This window comes from Culex quinquefasciatus, chromosome 1, assembly GCF_015732765.1.
Source record: "Culex quinquefasciatus strain JHB chromosome 1, VPISU_Cqui_1.0_pri_paternal, whole genome shotgun sequence".
NCBI lineage: Eukaryota > Metazoa > Arthropoda > Insecta > Diptera > Culicidae > Culex > Culex quinquefasciatus.
Window position 1 is genome coordinate 5,009,824 of NC_051861.1, and position 22,030 is coordinate 5,031,853.

The 22,030-nt window shown below is 34.1% G+C and overlaps 1 protein-coding gene across 2 annotated transcripts in view; it reads left to right on the forward strand.

Moving 5' to 3' along the window:
• LOC6040872 (EH domain-containing protein 3) overlaps positions 1-22,030 on the forward strand; it is a 29,482-nt gene that overhangs the window by 1,840 nt on the left and 5,612 nt on the right. Inside the window, exon 2 of one of the 2 annotated variants that reach the window (XM_038249309.1) lies at positions 7,029-7,082. The exons of the other annotated variant lie outside the window; for it this stretch is intronic. Within the exon in view, the coding sequence (XP_038105237.1) occupies positions 7,029-7,082 (54 nt within the window). The remainder of the gene's footprint in view (positions 1-7,028; positions 7,083-22,030) is intronic. 2 annotated transcript variants of the gene reach the window in all.

A 22,030-nucleotide genomic window follows, 5' to 3' on the forward strand; every position in this document is an offset into this window, starting at 1 on the left:
GTTCCTATGATAATTATGTTATGTTTTTAGAACCGCTTTGAGTCAGGGGTATTCAAAAACATCCAAAACGCAAAAAATAGAATTTGGTTTATAGGACCTTTTCAAAAAAACTCCAGATTTTAACAAATTAATTTTGTTTTGCTAAGCAACACATTTCTGAAACTTCATCTATACTTTATCTACTGAGTTTATCTTGTGAAACTATCAGGGAAGCGAGAAAATCTCTTCCAATGATTTATGAGTAAACAGTGACACCCACAGCGAGAGCAACTATTCTCTCCGAAGAGATACTTGTGTTAGTCGTATCATGTAACACAGAGAGAACACCCTTACCAAAAATCATGATTTTTTGAGTTCCAAATCCCACTTTTCATACGATTTTTTGAGTTCAGGTACTACAACCATAAAAATGGTTATATGGGTTGAACTGAAAAATTCGTATGAAAAGTGGGATTTGGAAGTCAAAAAATCATGATTTTTGGTAAGGGTGAACAGTATTCAAAGAACAGATTGGGGATCTGAGCAGCTTGAAAAAAAAACTTCTCAGCTTGCAACAAACCATGCCTCTAAATAAAAGTGTGATCATTATTTAAATTAAATTAATTTAAATTTCATTTTTGAATTTTTGAATTTTTAATCAAGGCTGACTTGCTGATATTATTGTTCACAACGATAAAACTTATTTTTCTGAGTACAATGATACTTTGAATGATCGCAAAGAATTTAAAATGGATTTTTAAAGCAATTTTCGCGGCCCTTCTTGACACAAAAGTTCCTACTTGACAGCTCGTACCAAGGAGACCACAGTTGATGCATCGAGAAAATGTTGTCTTGTCAATTATTTGTTTTGCATTCATATCGCAGTACATAAAAATTTATATAGGGCTTAAGGAGCCAATTGTTTGTAACTTATAAGTTTTCTAAGTGTAAATATAGGTATTCGGTGCCCTCTCCCCGTGCCCATACCTTCACACTTAGGAGACCCGGGAGGCGGAGTCTTGTCGCAAAAAGAACGATACACACCTGTGGATCCGTTGACGAAACTGCAAGGTTTAAGAGGGCCACATTATAAGGTGTTACGTCGATTCCGTTTTTTTATAAGTTTTGTTTGTTTCATTAGATTTGTTGGGATAATAATACTTATAATTGGGTACTAAAGCCCTATGTTAATTTTTATGTACAACGGTAAAAAACACGACTAAAAACCATTTCTGATCACTTTTTATCATTTTAATGCAATTTTTTTTTTACAAGACAACATTTTTTCGATGGATCAACTATGGTAGGCGCTTTTCTGTTAAGAATGACCGCGAGGTTAATTTTTGAAAATTGATTTGAAAATCCATTTTAAACTCTTTGTGGTCGTACAAAGGGTCATTGTACTCAGAAAAATAAGCTTTATTGCAATAATATAAGCAATCTAAGCTTAATTTTAGGACCCAATTATTAGTAGTTATTTTATTGTTGATGTAGGGTATTTTAACCATTAGTGGACCCCCTAGTAGAGCCGAAGCACATTTTTCACAAATTTTCAATATTTTAAGCACTTTTTCATAACCCTTTGTACAAAACAATGAAAACTGAAGTCTTTCGAACAATTTTGACTATTTGTTTCATCAGTTATTTGTTTTTGAGCAGAAAAATAGCCAATTGAAAAAAAAAGTTTTTTTTGCCTGTTGTGGACCCCCTTTTCCTATTGTGGACCCGGGTCCACTATAGGCAAACTGTTATTTTTATACCAAATTTAACCGATATTTGATGTTTTGATGCATGGTGTAGGTCTAATGATAGATATAATGAATAAAAGATGGATTTTGGTCACTTTTCATCATAAACAAATATTTTTTGTCAACAAATTTGGCTTAAAACAACAAAAAACCAAACAGACATTTAAACACATTTATTTCCGAAAAAGATCAGAGAAAACGTCTCAAAAACCACTGTAAACATAAAAATAATTTAAAAAAAGTAATCTTGATGCAAATTTTTCCATATTAATTACATAAATGGTTGTCCGATACTAAACAATAGAATTGTTTACAGTTGCTGATAAAACCACGCATGTTTATTGGAAAAAATGTTTTGTTATTGATTTATTATTATAAAATATCATTTCAAACTGAAATTATGGTGCTTCAGTTAAGTACAATTAACTATAGTTTTGATTAATTATAATTTCTTACGGCTTCAGCATTATTGGTACTTTTAACATGAAAACAGCTATATTTATACTCATAACTGAAAGTTTAGGTTGATAACAACAAGCATTTATTGTATGTTTTAGAGAAACTTTTGCTTGAATACACAGTTTTCATCATTTTTGAAGGTTTAATTAACAGGGGTCCACTTTTGGAAAAGTTTGGATTTTCGTTGTCCTATACTGGACCCCCATAATTTTTGCTAGAAAATTGCATTTCTTCGCTTTATTTTAGTAAATATCCTTAAACTTACATTACTTCGACTTGCTGAAGTTAAATAATCAGTCAAAAAATGATTAGATGGTTAATTCAATCATAAAATATAAATGCAGTTTTGTTGTGAAAATGCTTGTGGCCATGGCTGATTTCAGATGTCGAACTCAAAACACTTATTTTGGTGAAAAGGACAATTCAATGTCAGTCAACATTGTTCTAAATGATGCTGAACATGCCAAATAAATGATTTGTAGACAACAACACGCTTGAAATTGTGATTTTATTGAATTTTCCATTAAATACCCTTCAGAGGGTCCACTATAGGAAAGGGGTCCACTAATGGATAACGTACCCTATCACTTTAAGAAAAATAAAAAAAAATCCGAATGTTTGATTATTGTAAATTTTTAACTTAAAATATTTTTTTTAAATTGACAAATTTTTATACTCATAGATTTTCGAATTTTTAAATAAGTTTAAATAATTTGCAAAGTTGAGCTATTTTGGATTGAATGTTGAAATTTTTGAAATTTCGATTTTTTTTGCTCTTATATATTTTTAGTTTAATTTATGCGGATTTTTATTTTTTTTGGGGTTTGGCGATTGTCCATGCTCCATAAACTTTTTTTTTGAATGGAAAATTGTTCACGAGGGGGGAGGGGGGCGGTGAATCCCGATAAAAGTGTCCATGTGGTTTATGGATGGTCCCTTAATTTATTTTTTGGAATAAATAAAGTTTTGAGTCTTGATTTTTTTTTTTTAATTTTCGAATGTTTGATATTTTTAATTTAAACTTCTAAACCTTTTAAACAAATGATTTGTAATATTGTTAAATTTCCAAATCTGTGAATTTTACAATTCATTTTTTTTTTGAATTTATGAATTGATTTTAATAAATAAAAATGTCTGAATTTTGGATTTTTTTGTGAATGATAATTTAATTTGGTATTTTTGTATTTTTTGAATTTTAAAATGTTTTCAATTTGTGAATTTTTGAACTTTAAATTTTAAATTCTAGAATGTTTTGTTTTCTGGTTTCAAGTTTTTGTGCTGTAAATGTACTCTTAGGCCTCGAAATTTTTAATTAAACTAAATTTTCAGAATTATATATCTTTACATTTTTTTAATTTTATATTTTAACTTTTTAGACATTTGTTCTCAAACATGAAACTGCTACTCCTGTCTCGTCAGAGGCGCTGGAGCAGAAATCCCACGTTAGAGGAAGGCCATGCCCCGGGGGGCGTAGTGCCAATAGTTTCGTTTCGTTTTTTCGAAACTGCTACTTGAGAATGAGAAAAATAAAAAAATAACAGATTTCTAAAAAGTTAAAATAAAAAATGTGAATTAACAAAATATATAATTCTAAAAATTTAGTTTGGAAATTAAAATTTCTGATTTCTAAAATTAAGACATTGAAAAAAATTGAAACCACAAAAAATAAATTCAAGAATTCAAAATTTAAAGTTCAAAAATTCGTCGCGTTCAAAAATTGCGTCGCGTCCACCTGTTCAACCTGTTCATAGGACAGGTGATCATTTTGATTTCTTTCTGAAGAAAGAATTTAAATATGTTCATCAAAATAATTGAACGAATACGCCAACTCTTATTGGAACCATGAAATAGCCAAGCGCATTCGTATCATAGAGCGTCAATGAAAATTTCCCTTCCATGCACGAGTTCCCATACAACGCATCCAAAATACACAGAAAGTCCCTATTACACGCTGGACGGTATGAATATGGTAGTTCAGGGTGTGCATGAAAGCTTTTGCACAGTCGACATAAAGCGCGCGAGCCGAGACGCGAGCAGGGAGAGAGCAAAATCTGGAGTTTTCTCTCTCTCTTTGAACTTTGCTCTCTCCCTGCTCGCGTCTCGGCTCGCGCGTTTTTATGTCGACTGTGCAAAAGCTTTCATGCACACCCTGAACTACCATATTCATACCGTCCAGCGTGTACAAATAGGGGAGTCTTTCTGTGTATTTTTGGATGCGTTGTATGGGAACTCGTGCATGGAGAAATTCGGACAGGTTGGCGGCTGCTTGGGAGAATTTTCATTGACGCTTCATTGAAGCGTTTTTAACTGAAATAAAGTATAAATAGCTCAGTTAAAAGTGAGCAAGCCAGTTCATCGACAGATTTGCAAAATAATTTGGAAGAAAATAGAACAAAATCTTTAACCTATCAAGCATACAATAATTTCTTATACATGTTGTTTGTCCAAAAACAAAAATCAAAATAAAGCTGTCGTAATAATATAAAAAAACGAAACTATTGGCACTACGCCCCCCGGGGCATGGCCTTCCTCTAACGTGGGATTTCTGCTCCAGCGCCTCTGACGAGACAGGAGAAACCGGGACCGACGTTTTACTTCACCATCCGATAGAAGCTCAGTGGATAAGGCGGGAATCGAACCCGCGTCTCATAGCATCATCGGGATCGGCAGCCGAAGCCGCTACCCCTGCGCCACGAGACCCACCGTAATAATATCTACTTGGTTTGAATTCTTGAGTTTTGAACGTTTAAATTTTTTTGGGAAATTTTTATAAAGTGATGCTTTTATTTTATTTGTTGTAGATTTTCATAATTTTCATCGATATTAATTTTTTCCCTTTAGTTTTTTAGGAAAATTTTGAAGAGAAGCGTAAAATACAATGTTTATAGCCTATTTGTTTTGGTCAGGAAACTAGAGCACGTGATTTCAGGATTAGAATGGTCAACATCCGGAATGTTTGCTTAGTGAGAATTGAGAATAATGAAATTGTTTTTGCTCTAATCTAATCCAATGGATTATAAGAGAGTTCATTATAAAGAAAACTCCAGGGAAAACTTGTGGTTGGATTACGCCTCAAGTTTTGATTTAGTTTTTTTATTTACAAAACAAGCGACACTCAACCCCCGGTGGTTGGTCACTTTTTCGTTTGACACTTTTTTAGTTTGTACCCCGTTGGTTGGTCAAAGTCAAACTAAAAAGTGACGAACTGTCACTTTTTACACGGCGCTCACGCACACTACCAAAATAAACGTTTAGTAGTGTATGTGAACTCTGTGTAAAAGGGGTGTCAAACTAAAAAGTGACCCCGTTCGTTTGACAACAGTTGGTGTCAAACCATCGGGGTTTGAGTGTAATCATAGAAAACTACAATGTAAAAAGCAATTCAATTTTACACTTCTTGAAGAATGATAATTGCTGTAATTTGAAAGAGTTACTATTTCAATAAATTTCATGTGATCAACAGTTCTCACAACAATATTGCTTACATCATCTAATTTTTTTTACAATGCATAAAAGATATTTTTTAAATATAATTGAGCTAAAAAACTTGAAAATTAGTAAAAAGATTGTTTGAACAGGTAAACATTTTGGCCACGCGTCGCCTCTGATTTTTATAATCAAAAATACAAACATAAGTCATCATTTACAAAAAAATAATCAGACGTTTTAATGCATTAAAATTAATTTATAAATTTAAAAAAATGTATTTAAAAAAAATGACGTGAAAATCAAGCCAAGCAAAATCTGGCTAATAAAAGCATGAATGTTCCAGAAAATATACAGTATATCCTGCTCACTTAAGTTGATGTTTATGTTAGGGACGAGCTTGTTTTGCTTAATGAATGGTACTTTAGCACGTTAAATTTTATTTTTGAAGTTTATAATGAATTTGTTTTTTTTGTTACCACAGTCCAGACACGAGAACTTTGAATTATCATTATTGAAGACTAGATAAGGTCTCAATTTTTTTACAAACCGTACGTTTTGAGAGAAACGCATTTGAATGTTGAGCATCATTTTTCAATTTCCACTTTGTTATAAAAGTAAATCAGATCAGATCATCCATATACAATAAAACAATATTTTCGTCATTATATTTAAGAATAACAAACATAACTTCATTTGAAATCACAAACGTCTATATCACCCTGCTGTCGTCATTGGAGGAAAGCTTTGTTATGATTCTTTTTTCTTCGCCGAATGTACATGGCGCTTTTTGCAAGCGGAGGGGAAGTTTTGTTATGATTCGCTTTTCGTCGGCAAATGTACATGGCGTCTTTTTCATGATGCTTTTATTCATCTAGAAATAAAAGACTACATAAATCACAGTCTTTTATTAATTTGACAGATTGACAGGGCTATATAAACAGGTTTGCTGATGACAGAGATTTTGTTTATGTTACTTTATTTAAAATCATTATTGAACAGACTTTGCTGAAGTAGCTTTTGCTCATTTTTGGTGGAGAGGTAGCTTATTAGGAGTACTTTCAGAATATACAATAACCCAGAAAGTGTCAAAATGTACATGATGCCTTTTGAAATGTTGTCGTCGAATTAAAAAAAAATTAAAAAAAAAGAAAAACTAAGAAATCATATGATTCTTCTTAAGATTAAAACCAAATTTATGCTTATTTCGTACATTTTGGAGAAAAAAAAAACTGGTTTAATCAAGTTAGTATTTATTAAATTGTAAAAATTGTAGCGTTCATAACAAATTTGAAAAAAGCCCATGAGAAACGTCTAAGAATAAAACAAAGTTCATCGTACTTTTAAGATTGCTCACACTGCGAAAATAATACTTTCCCAAAAAAAAGTAACACCCAAAAACTCGCATTTTTCCAGGCCAAAATCACAACAATGTCGATCCGCCACCACCAGTGTTCCTGGGGCATATTTGTGAGTACAGATCCGGCGTTTCCGGGGTTGTGATGCCGGTGGTCAAAGTCTCCCTTTAATGTTACTCGTTGTGTTTTTTTTTCTTCTGTCTCGTGGGTGGAAAATTGGGCTTATTGTTTTTATGTTCTGTACATAGATTTAGCGAAAAAAAACGGGCTAATGGTTTCGAGGAATTGCTTGAAAGGTCTCTCATCGCATTATTCCCGGGATCTTCATCCGAGTTGTTTTTTGTTGTAAATATCTAAAATCTGAAACATTTCTTCATAATTCATTTAAAAATCCATAAAAATGGTCGCTTTTATCTTCCGACTCTTTCCTGTGCTAATTAGGACGAAGTGTCAAAATTTGCCTACGATCGACAAAACAAAAAAACTAAAATAAGAAAATCAAATCACCAACGCGTCGTCCAATCTAGTCGTCCGAAATGCTGTGTCTCATCCAAGTGGCCTGTGTTGCCAGTTAGCTGCGATGTGATAAACGATTCGTCTTTTTTCTTTTTTTTTTCTTGTGTTCGTTTCCATGGCACAAACTGATTTGCTACCCGAGCTGGGGCTCTGTGGCTGATATCGGAATTAGATCATGGCCAACTTGGCGCTACCAGGCACGGTACTGTTGGGCGGCGGCGTTGTAATCGGCTTGCTACGCCACACAAACAGTAAATGATAAAAACAGACATCGGAAGGGTTGCGAGGAGAGGAATTTGCGTGAATGTTATTTATTGTTTTTGGAGTGATTTGAGTTGGAAACGTTTCATTCGATTTATGGGGAGCTGTATACTTTTTTGTTAGCATATGATTTGATTTATGGAAAGAGGAGTTTAATTTAAATACTAACATCTAAAAATGTCAGAAAAATTTTTTTTTACCTCTTAAGATATGTAAATTTACGTTACCTCGCTTTCTTTAAAATTCCCCCTTTGGTGATGTGAAATTACATCACAAAAATGCAATATTACATCATCAAATTTGACATCTTCTAGATTTACATTCTTTTTCTTTGTGTATATTTTTTTTTTATAAAAATAAACAATGTTGGTGTTCATTACATGATGTTGATGTAATCAGTAAAATTTATTGAAAGTTCCTTTTAAGAACAAATAACCCGAAATACATTAGTCACAAAATTATCTGCTTTTGATCGACCAATCACGCTTTCCAAGAATTGCTGCAGACCAGTCAAAGTTTGTCCCAAAAAATGACTCACAACAAACCCACCAACTGACTGTCATTGGCATATTCCAATACACAGTAAAAAAAATAAATCATTGTATAATTACATCTTGTTATGAGTATGTTTGTCTGTGCCTCAAGAAAAGTGTCATATAACCAAATTTGTTGGGTTACCTTTTTAATTTGTGAAAACATTGAGGTAAATAACATTTAAAAGTTAACACTCTCGAGATCAAACTTTTTCTTACTGTGGCACACTCAATTTTGCCTGATAAGTTCTGCCACGTCCTCCTGCTGTGCAGTACGTGAAGGCAAAAACTAAATTAACACCCTGTCTTTTCATCCACCCTCAACAATGACACCATTCATACTCGACTTTTTTTTCTTTCATGTAATTGCAATAAGTGACTTAAATTGGCCGTAAAATTTACGTCTTACTTTAGGTTTGCTTGTCCTTTTGTTTTTTTATTGAAGTCATTTTCCTAGAAATTTTAAATTTCATTTATATTTAAAAATGTATTGTGTAAACATGATCGACTTAACATTTGAAGGAATAAATTTACCTAGAATGTATGTAAAATTACTGGAAATGTAAAATTACATAAATTGAAGAATTTGTTAAGGTTAAAATTAAACATTTGCCGACAAAAACTAGTTTTTACACATAATCATGGTGAAATTACATAAAAAGAGGTAAATTTAAAAAAAAATGTAAATTTGCATGCAAAACTGTGTAAAATTACAAGTTGATGTTGCTTGGAAAAAAGGTAAACTGACATTCATTATTTTCAGGAATATTTTTTTAATATTCAATTTAGGTTAAATTACATCAAAAAGAAGAAAATAAGAGGTGTGTATTTTGACAAAAACCGTGTAAAATTACATCAGTTTGTTGAAATTCACGCAATTTTCATGTAATCCAATTTTTCCTCATAAATGTCAGTCCAATTACATAAAATTACATGAATGCCACTTAAGTGTTAGAATGTCTGCAATAAAAAAAAATAATGTGAATTTACTTCTGTTTTTATGTAATTTGACCGGAAATTATTGAATTTAATTTAATTTCTATTTTCCACTTTTCAAGCATTCATAACTACACGTTTTTAATTTTGATAAAAGTATTTGCCAACAATGACCGCTTGAAAAATTCCGCCAAAGATAGCACTTTGCTGACGTTTCAATTGCTACACAATTACACAATTCGCGGGAAAGGTATTTACCAAAGGTGGACACCACCCTCAGGGCGAGTGACTAACCCCTTCGCAGGGGCACAGTGTGAATTATGAGGAAGGTGTGCTTATTATTTGCGGAACCTTTGTGAAGTGCGAAACCGCGTGCGCACCTCTCCTTACTTGGGCCGATAAGCATGTTGAGTGGATTTTTTTTTGTTATCACACACTAAGTTGCAAAATGTGTTACTTTTTTATTGCTGGAAAAGTTACGCGAGTGCTACTGGAAATTGAGGGGGAAATCTTGAAGATGTTATTCACAGCTAAAAAAAGTTAAATTTTTGTTTTTTTTTAGTTTTGATGTAAGTTTACCTCAGTTTGTTTTACACATAACAAAAGATGTAAATTTACACATTTATGTATGTAATATTTCTATGAAATATATATTACATAAAAATAAACATGGTAACTTTCCTCTTAAAATGGGTGCATTTACATTGTTTATTTGTAATTGTAATTTTTACATGTAAATTAATGTAATATTACCTGAAATAAGAGGTAATATTTAATCATCATATTTTCATACTAATAAAATCAAACTTTTTCACCGTGTATTTAAAAACCGTTTAAGAATCAACTCTATCATTTATTTTGTTTGGCCAGACCTAAAACCCGTCTGCATCGTCTTTCAAAATACCATCAACTTCCCTTCAAGTATTGCATAACACACGTTCTAATTCTGAACGCCAGACGTAGACCAATTGGGTTTGCAGTCGGTTCTAGTTTCCTCTGACATCCGCTCAACATCACACCAAGCCCGGACTCGTCATCGATTAATTGATTCCAATTAAAGTATACGTAGCAACTAAACGAACCGTCACAGTGCGGTTGGCTCGCGAATTTCAACAGTTGACAGTGCCAAACACTTGGGAAAATCCACTGATAGTTTTCCCTCTCAGGAGGAGAATGATTTACACGATGACGATGACGGATGAGCATCATCGCTCTTAGATCAGCTATTTTTATAGTCTGCACAGCGGTGCGAATTTGTGAACCAAAAAGTGAGGGCCTGTAACAAGGAAATGAAACATTAAAAATAACGTAAAAATCACTGTAAAATTACATCTGGGAATGAGTAATTTTTGTTAGGTCAGAAAACATGTTTAAAAATTATCTCAAAAAGGGTAAAATGCTACCTAATTTGTATGTGTAATTCCACCTTCAATGTAAACCGTGGAAATGTTACATAACAAACATGTAATATTACACATTTTTTATTTTTTTTAAATCTAGTTTTGCCTCCTTCGTACGAACTTCTAAGAATATCAGTAAAAGAGCCCCTCGCGTTCGATGCATGTGCTCTTGAATGAAATCAAGAGTCGGAAAATAACATCAACCCAAACCAAATGATCTCATAAAAGCCGACAAAAAAAAAAGAAAGAGAAAATAAACTCGTGCAAACATGCCGGCCGGCTTTACTTGAGGCTTGGCGTTGGTTTCGCGTTTGGCATTGGCACAGGTCAATCTGTCAATCGAGCAATGTGTACTCTCGGTTTGCAAATAACGCACACACACACACACACACACTTGCACACATTTTGTCAGTTCAGATTGATCGTTTGTTTACATAACTGTCTGATCGGAATAATAGGTTGGAAATGATTTAACCGACGACGTTTAACTACGTTTTTTTATTTGAAAAAAATATATCGTATTCTTTCGACAGTGTTGCCAGAGTACCAGATTGGCTTTCAAACGCCCATTTAATGTATTGCTAAAAGGATGGAACTTTTATCAAAATAAACATACATCAAAAGTAGCCCAAATTCCTGTCAAATGTTGCCATCCAACTACAGGGCTGCCAGACCTTCACAACTTTTTGACTTGTCGGACATGACTTGGAAATAACTTTCAAAAAATGAGACGGTTTCGACAGTCCATTTAGTTAAAACTTACAGAAACTGGCCCTGAAAAGATTCAAAAATATGAACCAGGTAGCAAAATCTGTTGTCAGAGTTGTCAAATTAGCAACGTTTAGAATCTTATGTGATAGGATTTTTTAAATTATTGCATTATTTTTGAGATTCTCAATTTTGTTTCTTTTTTGTACAACTCTATCCTATAAATCATTTTGCATCGTAGGTTTTTCCATTCCGGTTTTTTTAATACATTTTTTTTTTCACAAAAATGTGTTTGGTCTTTTCAGTACACCGAAAAACACAAATTTGTTATGTCACTTTTTTATCAACAGAGCAATTCCAGCTCAAATCAGGAATTTTTCTGGTACTTTTGTACCCGACCCTCTCGGATTTCAATGAAACTTTGTAGACATGTTATCCTAGGCATATATAAGCCATTTTTGTGTATATGGAGCCAACAGTACTCGAAGATAACATTTGAGAAGGGCGTAAGGTTTTTAAATATTTTGTATTTTGCAATTTGAAAATTACTGTGTCTCGAAGCCGTTGCCTCGTTTCAAAAAGTGGTCAAAGACAAACTTGTAGGAAATTGGACGGGCTTTCTGAAAAAATACACTGAAACAAAAATACACGCCACTTCTATGAGATTTTTTGATTTTTAAGTTTAAAAGTTAAATTTCAAGGTGATGTCACGATTTTTTTTCGCTCAAATTTTTTGAGGAAATAGCCTAAAATGTGACAAAAAGACTCACGAAAAATGCAGGATGGTATGTCTCTCCTAAAAAAATACAAAAAAACATTTACTAAAACTGTTTTTTTGAAAAGTGTTCTAAACGTCAAAATTTTCAAAAACCGATAGTGGGAATCGATTCCCCAGACAATTTTACATAAAAGTCTCCATATTGACCATTGTCCTAAATCCAATCCTTGGGAAGATACAGAGGTTTTAAAAATAAAAATGACGAAAGAACTGTTTTTTGTGGTTTCTGGCAATTCCTTTATGACAAACTTGGTTTTTTAGTCTCGTAAATATTTTTACCGGAAAGCTCGTCCAATTTCCCATAAGTTTGTCTTCGACAGCTTGTCAATTTAACTCGTTTTATTATTTATGTTAGCTTATTTACTGTACAGGTTTCTACCACACTGAAAAAAATATTCCATTTACAGTTATGAGCAATGTAATTAAACTTATATCTGTAAGGCCATACATCCAATTGAAATGCTGTCAAAGACAAACTTATGGGAAATTGGACGAGCTTTTTGATAAAAATATTTACGAGACTTAAAAACCAAGTCTGTCATATAGAAATTGCCAGAAACCACCAAAAAAACAGTTTTTTCATCATTTTTTTTAAACCGCTGTATCTTCCCAAGGATTGGATTTAGGACAATGGTCAATATGGAGACTTTTATGTAAAATTGTCTGGGGAATCGATTCCCACTATCGGTTTTTGAAAATTTTGACGTTTATAACACTTTTCAAAAAAACAGTTTTAGTAAATGATTTTTGTATTTTTTTTTTTTTGAGAGACATACCATCCTGCATTTTTCGTGAGTCTTTTTGTCACATTTTAGGCTATTTCCTCAAAAATTTTGAGCGAAAAAAAATCGTCACATCGCCTTGAAATTTAACTTTTAAACTTAAAAATCAAAAAATCTCATAGAAGTGACGTGTATTTTTGTTTCAGTGTATTTTTTTCAGAAAGCCCGTCCAATTTCCTACAAGTTTGTCTTTGACCACTTTTTGATACGATGCAACGGCTTCGAGATACAGTATTTTTTAAATTGCAAAATACAAAAATATTTAAAAATCTTACGCCCTTCTCAAATCTTATTTTCGAGTACTGTTGGCTCCATATACACAAAAATGGCTTATATAGGCCTAAGATAACATGTCTACAATGTTTCATTGTAATCGGAGAGAGTCGGGTACAAAAGTACTATAAAAAATCCTGATTTGAGCTGGAATTGCTCAATAGTAAAAAATAAGACTTAATTTGGGAAAACTTTACACCCCTTGGCTTTTTTTTAAATATATTATTTAGTGTAGGATGTGACTTGGAATGTGAGGATTTTTTTACCTGAAAGATTTACCCCTGCTCAGGCCTATTAACTGGTCGGCTTATTTTTTTTCAAGATATTTCAACCTTCGATGAAGTACAAATAAATTTTTCAGTTTCAATAATAATTGAAATATTGGTGAAACTTCTGAGTAAAAAGTTAGTAGTGGAAATATATCTATTCTTGTCAGTCACCTATCTTCGACATATGAAGAATTTTTTGCCATAAACTAGCCAGCAATAGCTTTGCCCCGAGTAAGCACACAAATTTGTGCCTTTTACTGGCCAACGAGATCAAATTTAATGCACTTTCAATCAAAATGTCTATTTTTCGGTACCATTTCTCATCACTTTTGTTGCACACACATTAACACGCTTAACGAAAATCGCCATAACCATATTTTTAATACCGAAACATGTAATTAGTTAGCAAGCGCTAGCAAAAAACCAAACGCCCTGAGTCACTTGACGTTTTACCTATTTTCGTCAAACGCTGACGAAAAACGAAGGCAACTAAAAAACAAAGGCTGGCCACACGAACACTAGCACAGCATGTCAATGAGAGCCAGTGATGCCGAGAGTTGTGTACAATTTATATTGTTGTTGTCAATTTCGATTTCACTGCAAATGTTGTTCCAAATCGAAAAAACTGTTGACGATGATGGAATGATTTGCCTACATCGACGTCGTCGTGCTATTTTGTCGCACCCGCCATTATGACGTTCCGAGAAAAACGCGTTTTAATGTTTGACCTTGAATATTCAAAAACGAGAGCACGCAATGTAAACAATAACAAACACGTTTTGTTTGGCTCACCATTCAGTGCATTGTCCCAAAGTTTGGTTGAAGTTGGTTGCTGGAGTCCCGAGTTATAATTACAAATGTTTACGGTAGTCTAGCTTGTACGTGCGACAAACGCATCCTGACTTTCCTGGCCTGAAATTCCTTTGGCCTTTTGTCGCACTTACATCAATTTTCATGGAGTGACAAGATAGCACGACAAGATTGAAACTACTTTCTGTGAAGGTCAAAAGGTGAGGCATTGTGAGCTGCACAAAATGGCGTTCTTAACTCAATTTGGCCCAAAATGCACGTACGACAAGTTAGCACGATGGCGACGACATGATTTCTATCCGTGAACGCAAGTGCACGCAAGTGCGCGCTGAAAAAAAAGAACTCGGCCGATAATAGAAATTGCGTGGGCTCCAGTGCCTTCTCGTCTGACCAGAATAGAGCTTGGACATATTTTTGTGAAATGCTTGTAATATACATAGGAATAACTTTTGGTAAAAGTCGAATCAAACAGAAATGTTCGCAAAAAGCTGCTCTACTGGTTGGTGTACTTGGTTTTAGTGAATTTCAAGGAACACCCCGCATTATCGATCATCGTTCAGACACCACCGCTTAGAGTGATGGGAATGGGTATTTTTGAATTGTAAAAAAATAAGGCGGCTAGGCCTACTGCGTCACATAAACCGCAGAGACAGATAGTGTGAACGGATCACACTTCACAGAATTAACAGGATAGGAAGGATGCGTAGACATACCTTCTCAAGTTGTTGTTGTTTATTTGTTTTTTTTTGTGTTGGTGTAAAGAGAGAAGCGGAATTGAGTACGGTAATAATTGTCCGAGAGCAAACCCATCCATTATCGTCATGTTGTCACGTAGGACAAAAACGTCGACGACGACGTCATAAACACGATTCTGATTTGTCACACATCCATCAGAATGCTGACACTGAACGTTTTATCGGTGTCAGTCAGTTGCATTAGTGTGATCTAGTTAAGTCCATAACTGGAGCGTGGATAATTTTACACTACTGGTGAGATGATGGTTTCGTAATTGATGGTGCCAACTTGACACATCGCGGCGCTGCCTTGCAACTAGTGATATCGATTTAGTCCGGAACTAGCAGAGACTCTCTGTGATAATTTGTTTTTTTTTTCAAAAGCGAGCAGCAATAATTAGCGTCGCTCGGAATTTGGCACCGTGTCAAAAGTGGCCATCATCGGCCGGTCTAGAAATCTCGCGCGACGACGCCGCGCCGCCGGAAATGCAAATAAAGTTGTCCCGATGCCAACAATCAACAGTTTGCGGCTCGGTCGTCATTAGCTCAACTTAGTCAAGTGAAAGATGATTGACCAACAACACACACACACACACACGCGAGATCCACGCGACACGGCTCAAGTGACAATCTCGACACTCCTACGCACCCCGGTCGGTCGGTTGGGGGTTCAAAGTCAAAGCCACTGTCACTTTTGTTCAAGAAATGCCCGCATCAAATTTTTGGTGTTGGCTGACGCGGTGCGTTTGACCTTCTTTCTTTCTTTCTACTTTGATGCATAGAAGTGAACTTTGAGGTTTGTCGACGTTGAGCTGGCACTATCAGTGTTTTGTTTAGTTGTTTAATTTCTTCCTTGAAGCTTCGCTGAGAAAGTTTTATACAATCATTTCAATATTTTAAAATAAACTTTTAAATTAAGCTAAGCATATCAATTATCACGCGTAGATTTGACATTGAATTCCTTACATTTTTTCAGGTTATAATAATTGAATTTTTGGATTTCAAAATTTTTTCAGATTTTTAATTTTGGATTGTTAACTGTTTAAAAAATCTTCAATATCCGATTTTTTGTATATTCATTAGGGTGGGTACGTTTTTCAAAAAGTTCTCTGATCAAGTTTTAGTATGGTTCCCCTTGGAGGGCATTCCCATAAGGACTTTTTTTGGGAATTACTATGGGAAAGAATAGTTTCACGCTTTGAGAATTAACTTGTAGAAATAAGTTGTTTATGAATTCGAATTACCAATTTTCCCTCAAATCATCGTTTTCTTCATTCAGAGCTTTATGAAAGCTTTGAACACCGCGACGCCATATGTCAGACAGCTACCACGTGGGTGAGAAACGTATGGAATATTTAATTGCAAACCTTTTTTTAACTAGAAAATGATAATTTCGAGTAATCCTGATATTATTTATTCAAATTCAGAATCTTTGCATAGCGAATTTATATTTTTTTTGCAAATATTTCAACCACGTGGTAGCTGCCTGACATATGGCGTTGCGATTTTCATCAAGCTTTCATAGCATGCTAAGGAAAATTTGATGCTTTTTGGGGGAAAACCGTTGATTTCGGAGTCATCGGATTGTTTGCCGATGCGCCGGGTCTAGGGACAACGAATCCATATGCTCTCTTCGGGAAAAGTGTTCTCCAGACCATTCCCCATAGGCCTGACCATACCAGAAGTTGGCGCGTTATTTTCCCAGACCTGTAGGAGCGTTTGAACAAAATTTCAAATTTTCCCATAGTAATTCCCATTTAAACTTTAACCCTGATGCGCGCAGCCAGTTTACAACCAAATGAGCTAATATTTGGCATAAAAGTCCCTATGGGCATGCCCTACAAGGAGAACCATACTAAAACTTGATCCGAGAACTTTTTGAAAAACGTACCCACCCTAATATTCATGTATAAAGTTTTGAAGTTCTTTTCAGTTTGAGATTTTTCAAATCAAAATTAAAAAAAAAATCTTGTTTTATTTTTATTATTTTCAGGTTTTTTATTTTTTTAAGCTTCAACATTGTAGAAATAAGAATTTAATAATTTGAAAATTATAGAAATTTTCCAAAATGATGTCCACGAATTGAAATTTTGAAATACAATTTTTGAGCCTTAAAATGTTCCTCGAGTTTTATAATTTTTGAATGTTGACATTTCGATGCCTCTGTGCTCTCTTATGCTAACTTGATAGGAAAACCAGCAAGTTCAGTAAAAGAGAGCACAGAGGCATCGATTTGTGAACAAGACAATTTTGGTATTTCTAAAGTTTTTTGGATGCTGCATTGTGTGCCCCCGTTTCCACGAATTCAATTTAAAAATCTTCGATATCAGAAATTTTTGATTTTTTATATACTAGGTTTTGAAGTTGTTTTTAGTTTATGAAATTCCAAATCTATTTTTTTCATGTTTCAACTTTGAAATTTTTGAATTTTGTTATTTTAATTTTTTATTTTCTGTGTTAGAATTTTACAATTTGAGTTTTTTTTCTGGTCGATTTGGTATCTTCGTGTCAAATTTGTAGATTATAACTAGGACTTTTCATAAAAAATTGTCTCAATCTTAAAAAATTCCCGTTTCTTAATTTATTTCTTTTCGTCACTTAAAGGTGGATTCCCAAAATACGTATTTATTAATTTTCGATTTTTAATATTAGTTTTTGGGAATCAAAAAGACATCTTGTGAGCATAATGGTGCAGATATAATTTTTTGAAAAATATCTCAAATGTGACAGAAAAATGAAAAAAATATTATTCTATAATTTTTAAATTTAGGAATTTTAAATTTTTAGTTTATAATTTTTTGGGAATCTCGAACCTTTGGAAATTGTCCATACAAAAATCTTTTGTATGGAAAATCTAAAGTGTCCACGTGGTTTATGGATGGTCCCTTTCTTATTTTTTTTTAATTTTCGGATTTTGAAAAAAAAAATCCTATGATTTACAAATTTTATAACTGGGTAATTCTCTACCAACTCACACGAAATCGGGAAAAGTTGCCCCGACCCCTCTTCGATTTGCGTGAAAAAGAGGTGAGAAGTTCTCTCAGATTTCGGTCATTCGATTTTTTTTTGTATTTTTTAATCCGACTGAAACTTTTTTGGTGCCTTCGGTATGCCCAAAGAAGCCATTTTGCATCATTAGTTTGTCCATATAATTCCATACAAATTTGGCAGCTGGCCATACAAAAATGATGTATGAAAATTCAAAAGTCTGTATCTTTTGAAGGAATTTTTTGATCGATTTGGTGTCTTCGGCAAAGTTGTAGGTATGGATATGGACTACACTGAAAAATAAATGATACACGGTTAAATTTTTTTGGTGATTTTTTATTTAACTTTTGTCACTAAAACTTGATTTGCAAAAAAACACAATTTTTATTTTTTTTTTAATTTTTTGATATGTTTTAGAGGACATCAAATGCCAACTTTTCAGAAATTTCCAGGTTGTGCAAAAAATCTTTGAGCGAGTTATGAATTGTTGAATCAATACTGATTTTTTAAAAAAATCGAAAAATTGGCCGCAAAAATTTTTCAACTTCATTTTTTGATGTAAAATCAAATTTGCAATCAAAAAGTACTTCAGTGAAATTTTGATAAAGTGCGCCGTTTTCAAGTTAAATCCATTTTTAGGTGACTTTTTTGAAAATAGTCGCAGTTTTTCATTTTTTTAAATTAGTGCACATGTTTGCCCACCTTTGAAAAAAATATTTTTGAAAAGCTGAGAAAATTTTCTATATTTTGAATTTTTAAACTTTGTTGATATGACTCTTATGGCCTATCTACAATCACTTAGCTTAGAAAATTTCACTTAGCTTAGGAATTTGAATCAATGGAAATGAATCTGAGTTTCTACAATGGAAAAGTAATCAAATTAGAAACTGACGTTTGGTTTGGAAAATTTCAAAATCTACGGTAAGTTGACGTTTCCATATCAAAGGTAAACAAACAACTGCATAGCAACGTATATCAGCCCAGCAAATTTTCTAAGTTGATTGTGGATGACGGCCGTAAGTTGTGTACATTTTCTAAGTTTTACTTTCCTTAACTATTCTAAGCTAAGTGATTGTAGATAGGCCATTAGTTGCTGAGATATTGCCATGCAAAGGTTTATTGAATGTTTGGCCCTTTTAAAATGTTAGTCTTCGTTTAAAAATTTTAAAAATATTTTTTTCGAAAAGATCGAAAAATTTCACGAATGTTTCATAGTTTAACATTGAAAATCGGACCATTAGTTGCTGAGATATCGACATTAGAAAATGGTGTGTTGTTTGGGTGGGACTTAGAAAACATCAATTTTCCTGTTTTAAACCTTTGCATGGCAATATCTCAGCAACTAAGGGTCGTATCAACAAAGTTCAAAAGTGCAAAATATAGAGAATTTCCTCAGCTCTTCAAAAATATTTTTTTCAAGAGTGGGCAAACAAGTGCACAAATTTAAAAAAATAAAAACTTCGACTATTTTCAAAAAAGTCACCTAAAAATGGATTTAACTTGAAAACGGTGCACTTTATCAAAATTTCACTGAAGTACTTTTTGATTGCAAATTTGATTTTACATCGAAAAATGGAGTTAAAATTTTTTTGCGACCAGTTTTTCGATTTTTTGAAAATATCAGTATTGATTCAAAAATTCATAACTCGCTCAAAGATATTTTGCACAACCTGAAAATTTCTGAAAAGTTGGCATTTTATGTCCTCTAAAACATATCAAAAAATAAAAAAAATAAAAAAGTGTTTTTTGCAAAGTTTTAGTGACAAAAGTAAAAACACCAATTTTTTTCAGTGTAGTCCATATCCATACCTACAACTTTGCCCAAGACACCAAATCGATCAAAAAATTCCTTCAAAAGATACAGATTTTTGAATTTTCATACATAATTTTTGCATAATCAGCTGTGTGAGTTGGCGGAGAATTACCCATACATCTACAGTCTATTTCAAGAGAATGCATGCAGAGTTTCTCTATTCTTCAAAAAAAAAAAAAAGGTTTTAAAGCTAAAAAGCTGATTCGAAATCCGGACACTCCGTTTTATTTTATGCATCGCTCAAATTTGGACTATAATTTTAATGGACGGCGTTGTTTAGGTCTCGAACAAGCTGTTAAGGGACTATCCATAAACCACGTGGACACTTTTTTGGGAATCTAAATTGCCCATACAAAAATCTTTTGTATGGAGCGTGGACAATCGCTTAACCCCTAAAGTGTCCACGTGGTTTATGGATGGTCCCTAACAGCAAAACAATCGATAGTTTGTATAACAATTTGCTAGAATTTAAAGAATTTATAGTCATAACTTTCTGCTTTGCTTTCTCGTTGTTTAGGAAGTTTTTGAAAAGTTTCAGTGAATTGTTTCACATTTTAGGCACACTCATTTATTTGATAAATAAAGTTGGCAAATAAAAGTTAAGTGAAAGTTGATGCTAAATTTAATAAAATAAGACAGTTCTCACAATTTTTATGCGAAATCATGCCCAAGATGAGGTGTCCGGATTTCGAAGCATGACGTTATTCATCACCCTTCACAAAGTGCAGTTGCAGAAGTCCCTCGGCTATTCCCGCTCATTAGTACAGTTTAACTTTTGCCCTTGTGACTAAGTTGACACCATCCAGTGGGAATTGGCTGGACAATTTATGGGGAATATCCCACCTACAGAGTTGGGCCAACTGCTCTCTGTCGCAAGAAATGGCGAGCATTTGCATTCCAATCAAATTGCTCTAAATTCACACTCATTGCCAGTTCCTGTCCTGCGCGACTGACTTAGTTTCCTATGATATGTATGCTGCACACAAACTCTCAAGGTTTACCATAACTATACCCACTAACTTGTTGCGATCGTACTTGAGCTTTGCATAAGAATGAAACTTCTGAAGAGCATCTGTGGAGTGCGCGCACATCCATTGAGAACGATTTACGAACCTAGACGAAGAAATGTTGCCGTTTTTTTTTCTGAAGAGGAAACGCATATGTTTTAGAGCTGGGCCCCCACTCTCTTGGACTATTGAGGATGCTGATGATTGCTTCATCCGCGCGTTACTCGGCTATGCTCGTTTTTTTTTTTTTGCCAAATAAATCATATAAATCTGAATTTTAGATACAAGTCGATGTGCCATCCAAGCTGCGTCGCTATGAAAGAGGTTAATTTCTACGAATTGAAGAAAATCATGTTTTCGCATGATTTTACCTAATTGAATTTCGCAAATTGAATCACGGCACACCTCCAGGCGTGTATCCACTTTGTTGGCACGTGTCACATTGACGCTTAATACTTAACCTGTCAAGTGAACATCACACGCTCACACACACACACACTTGACTGTCATCGCCACACATCAAAGAGCAAAAAAGCGATCCCCTCTGCGATGCTGTTGCTACACTAAATTATTCAATCAATAGCGCCAAACCACCACCCGCCCCCAAACACTCGCATCGAAGCAAAGTGAAGTGATTCTTCACACCTGTTGCTCCTCGTCATCAAAGTGTTGTGTGGGGGTGCTCTATAGCAGCACTAGAAGAGTATCCCCTGTAGCCCGAAAAAAAAGGCTTCTGATTGGCACTCTATTATAATAACATATTTTACGGTGGTGCAGCATCACTCACTCTCTCTCTTCTCGTCGAGCGGCCGTGGCAGAGTGGCAATTAGTGGCAAGGATTGTGATGGCAGCACTGCTACGCTACTTCAGACTAGAGCTGGCAGCACTGGGCCCCTGTCGGTTGGTCGATGGACGGACCAACGAACGAACGAACGAACGAACGGCTCCTGTGTGATAAAGTGATTAATTAAACCATAAGTGCATGCACTTGGAATGTAATTACATTGAGGGTGCTGGAATGTGCTATATAATATCTATAACGGTTCGAGTTCGAGGGTGAAGTGATTGAGCGCCACAACCACTTGACTGTTTTGGAGGACAGAGGAATTTTGCTCTGCTTCAACGATATCAGACGAGTTTTATTTAGTTTCAGGGAACGGTATACTTATTTTGCTGCACAATAAATAACTTTTTAGCCAACGTTTCAATCTTTTGCACTAGCATTTTAAATGGGCGTAATATTCAATTTTTG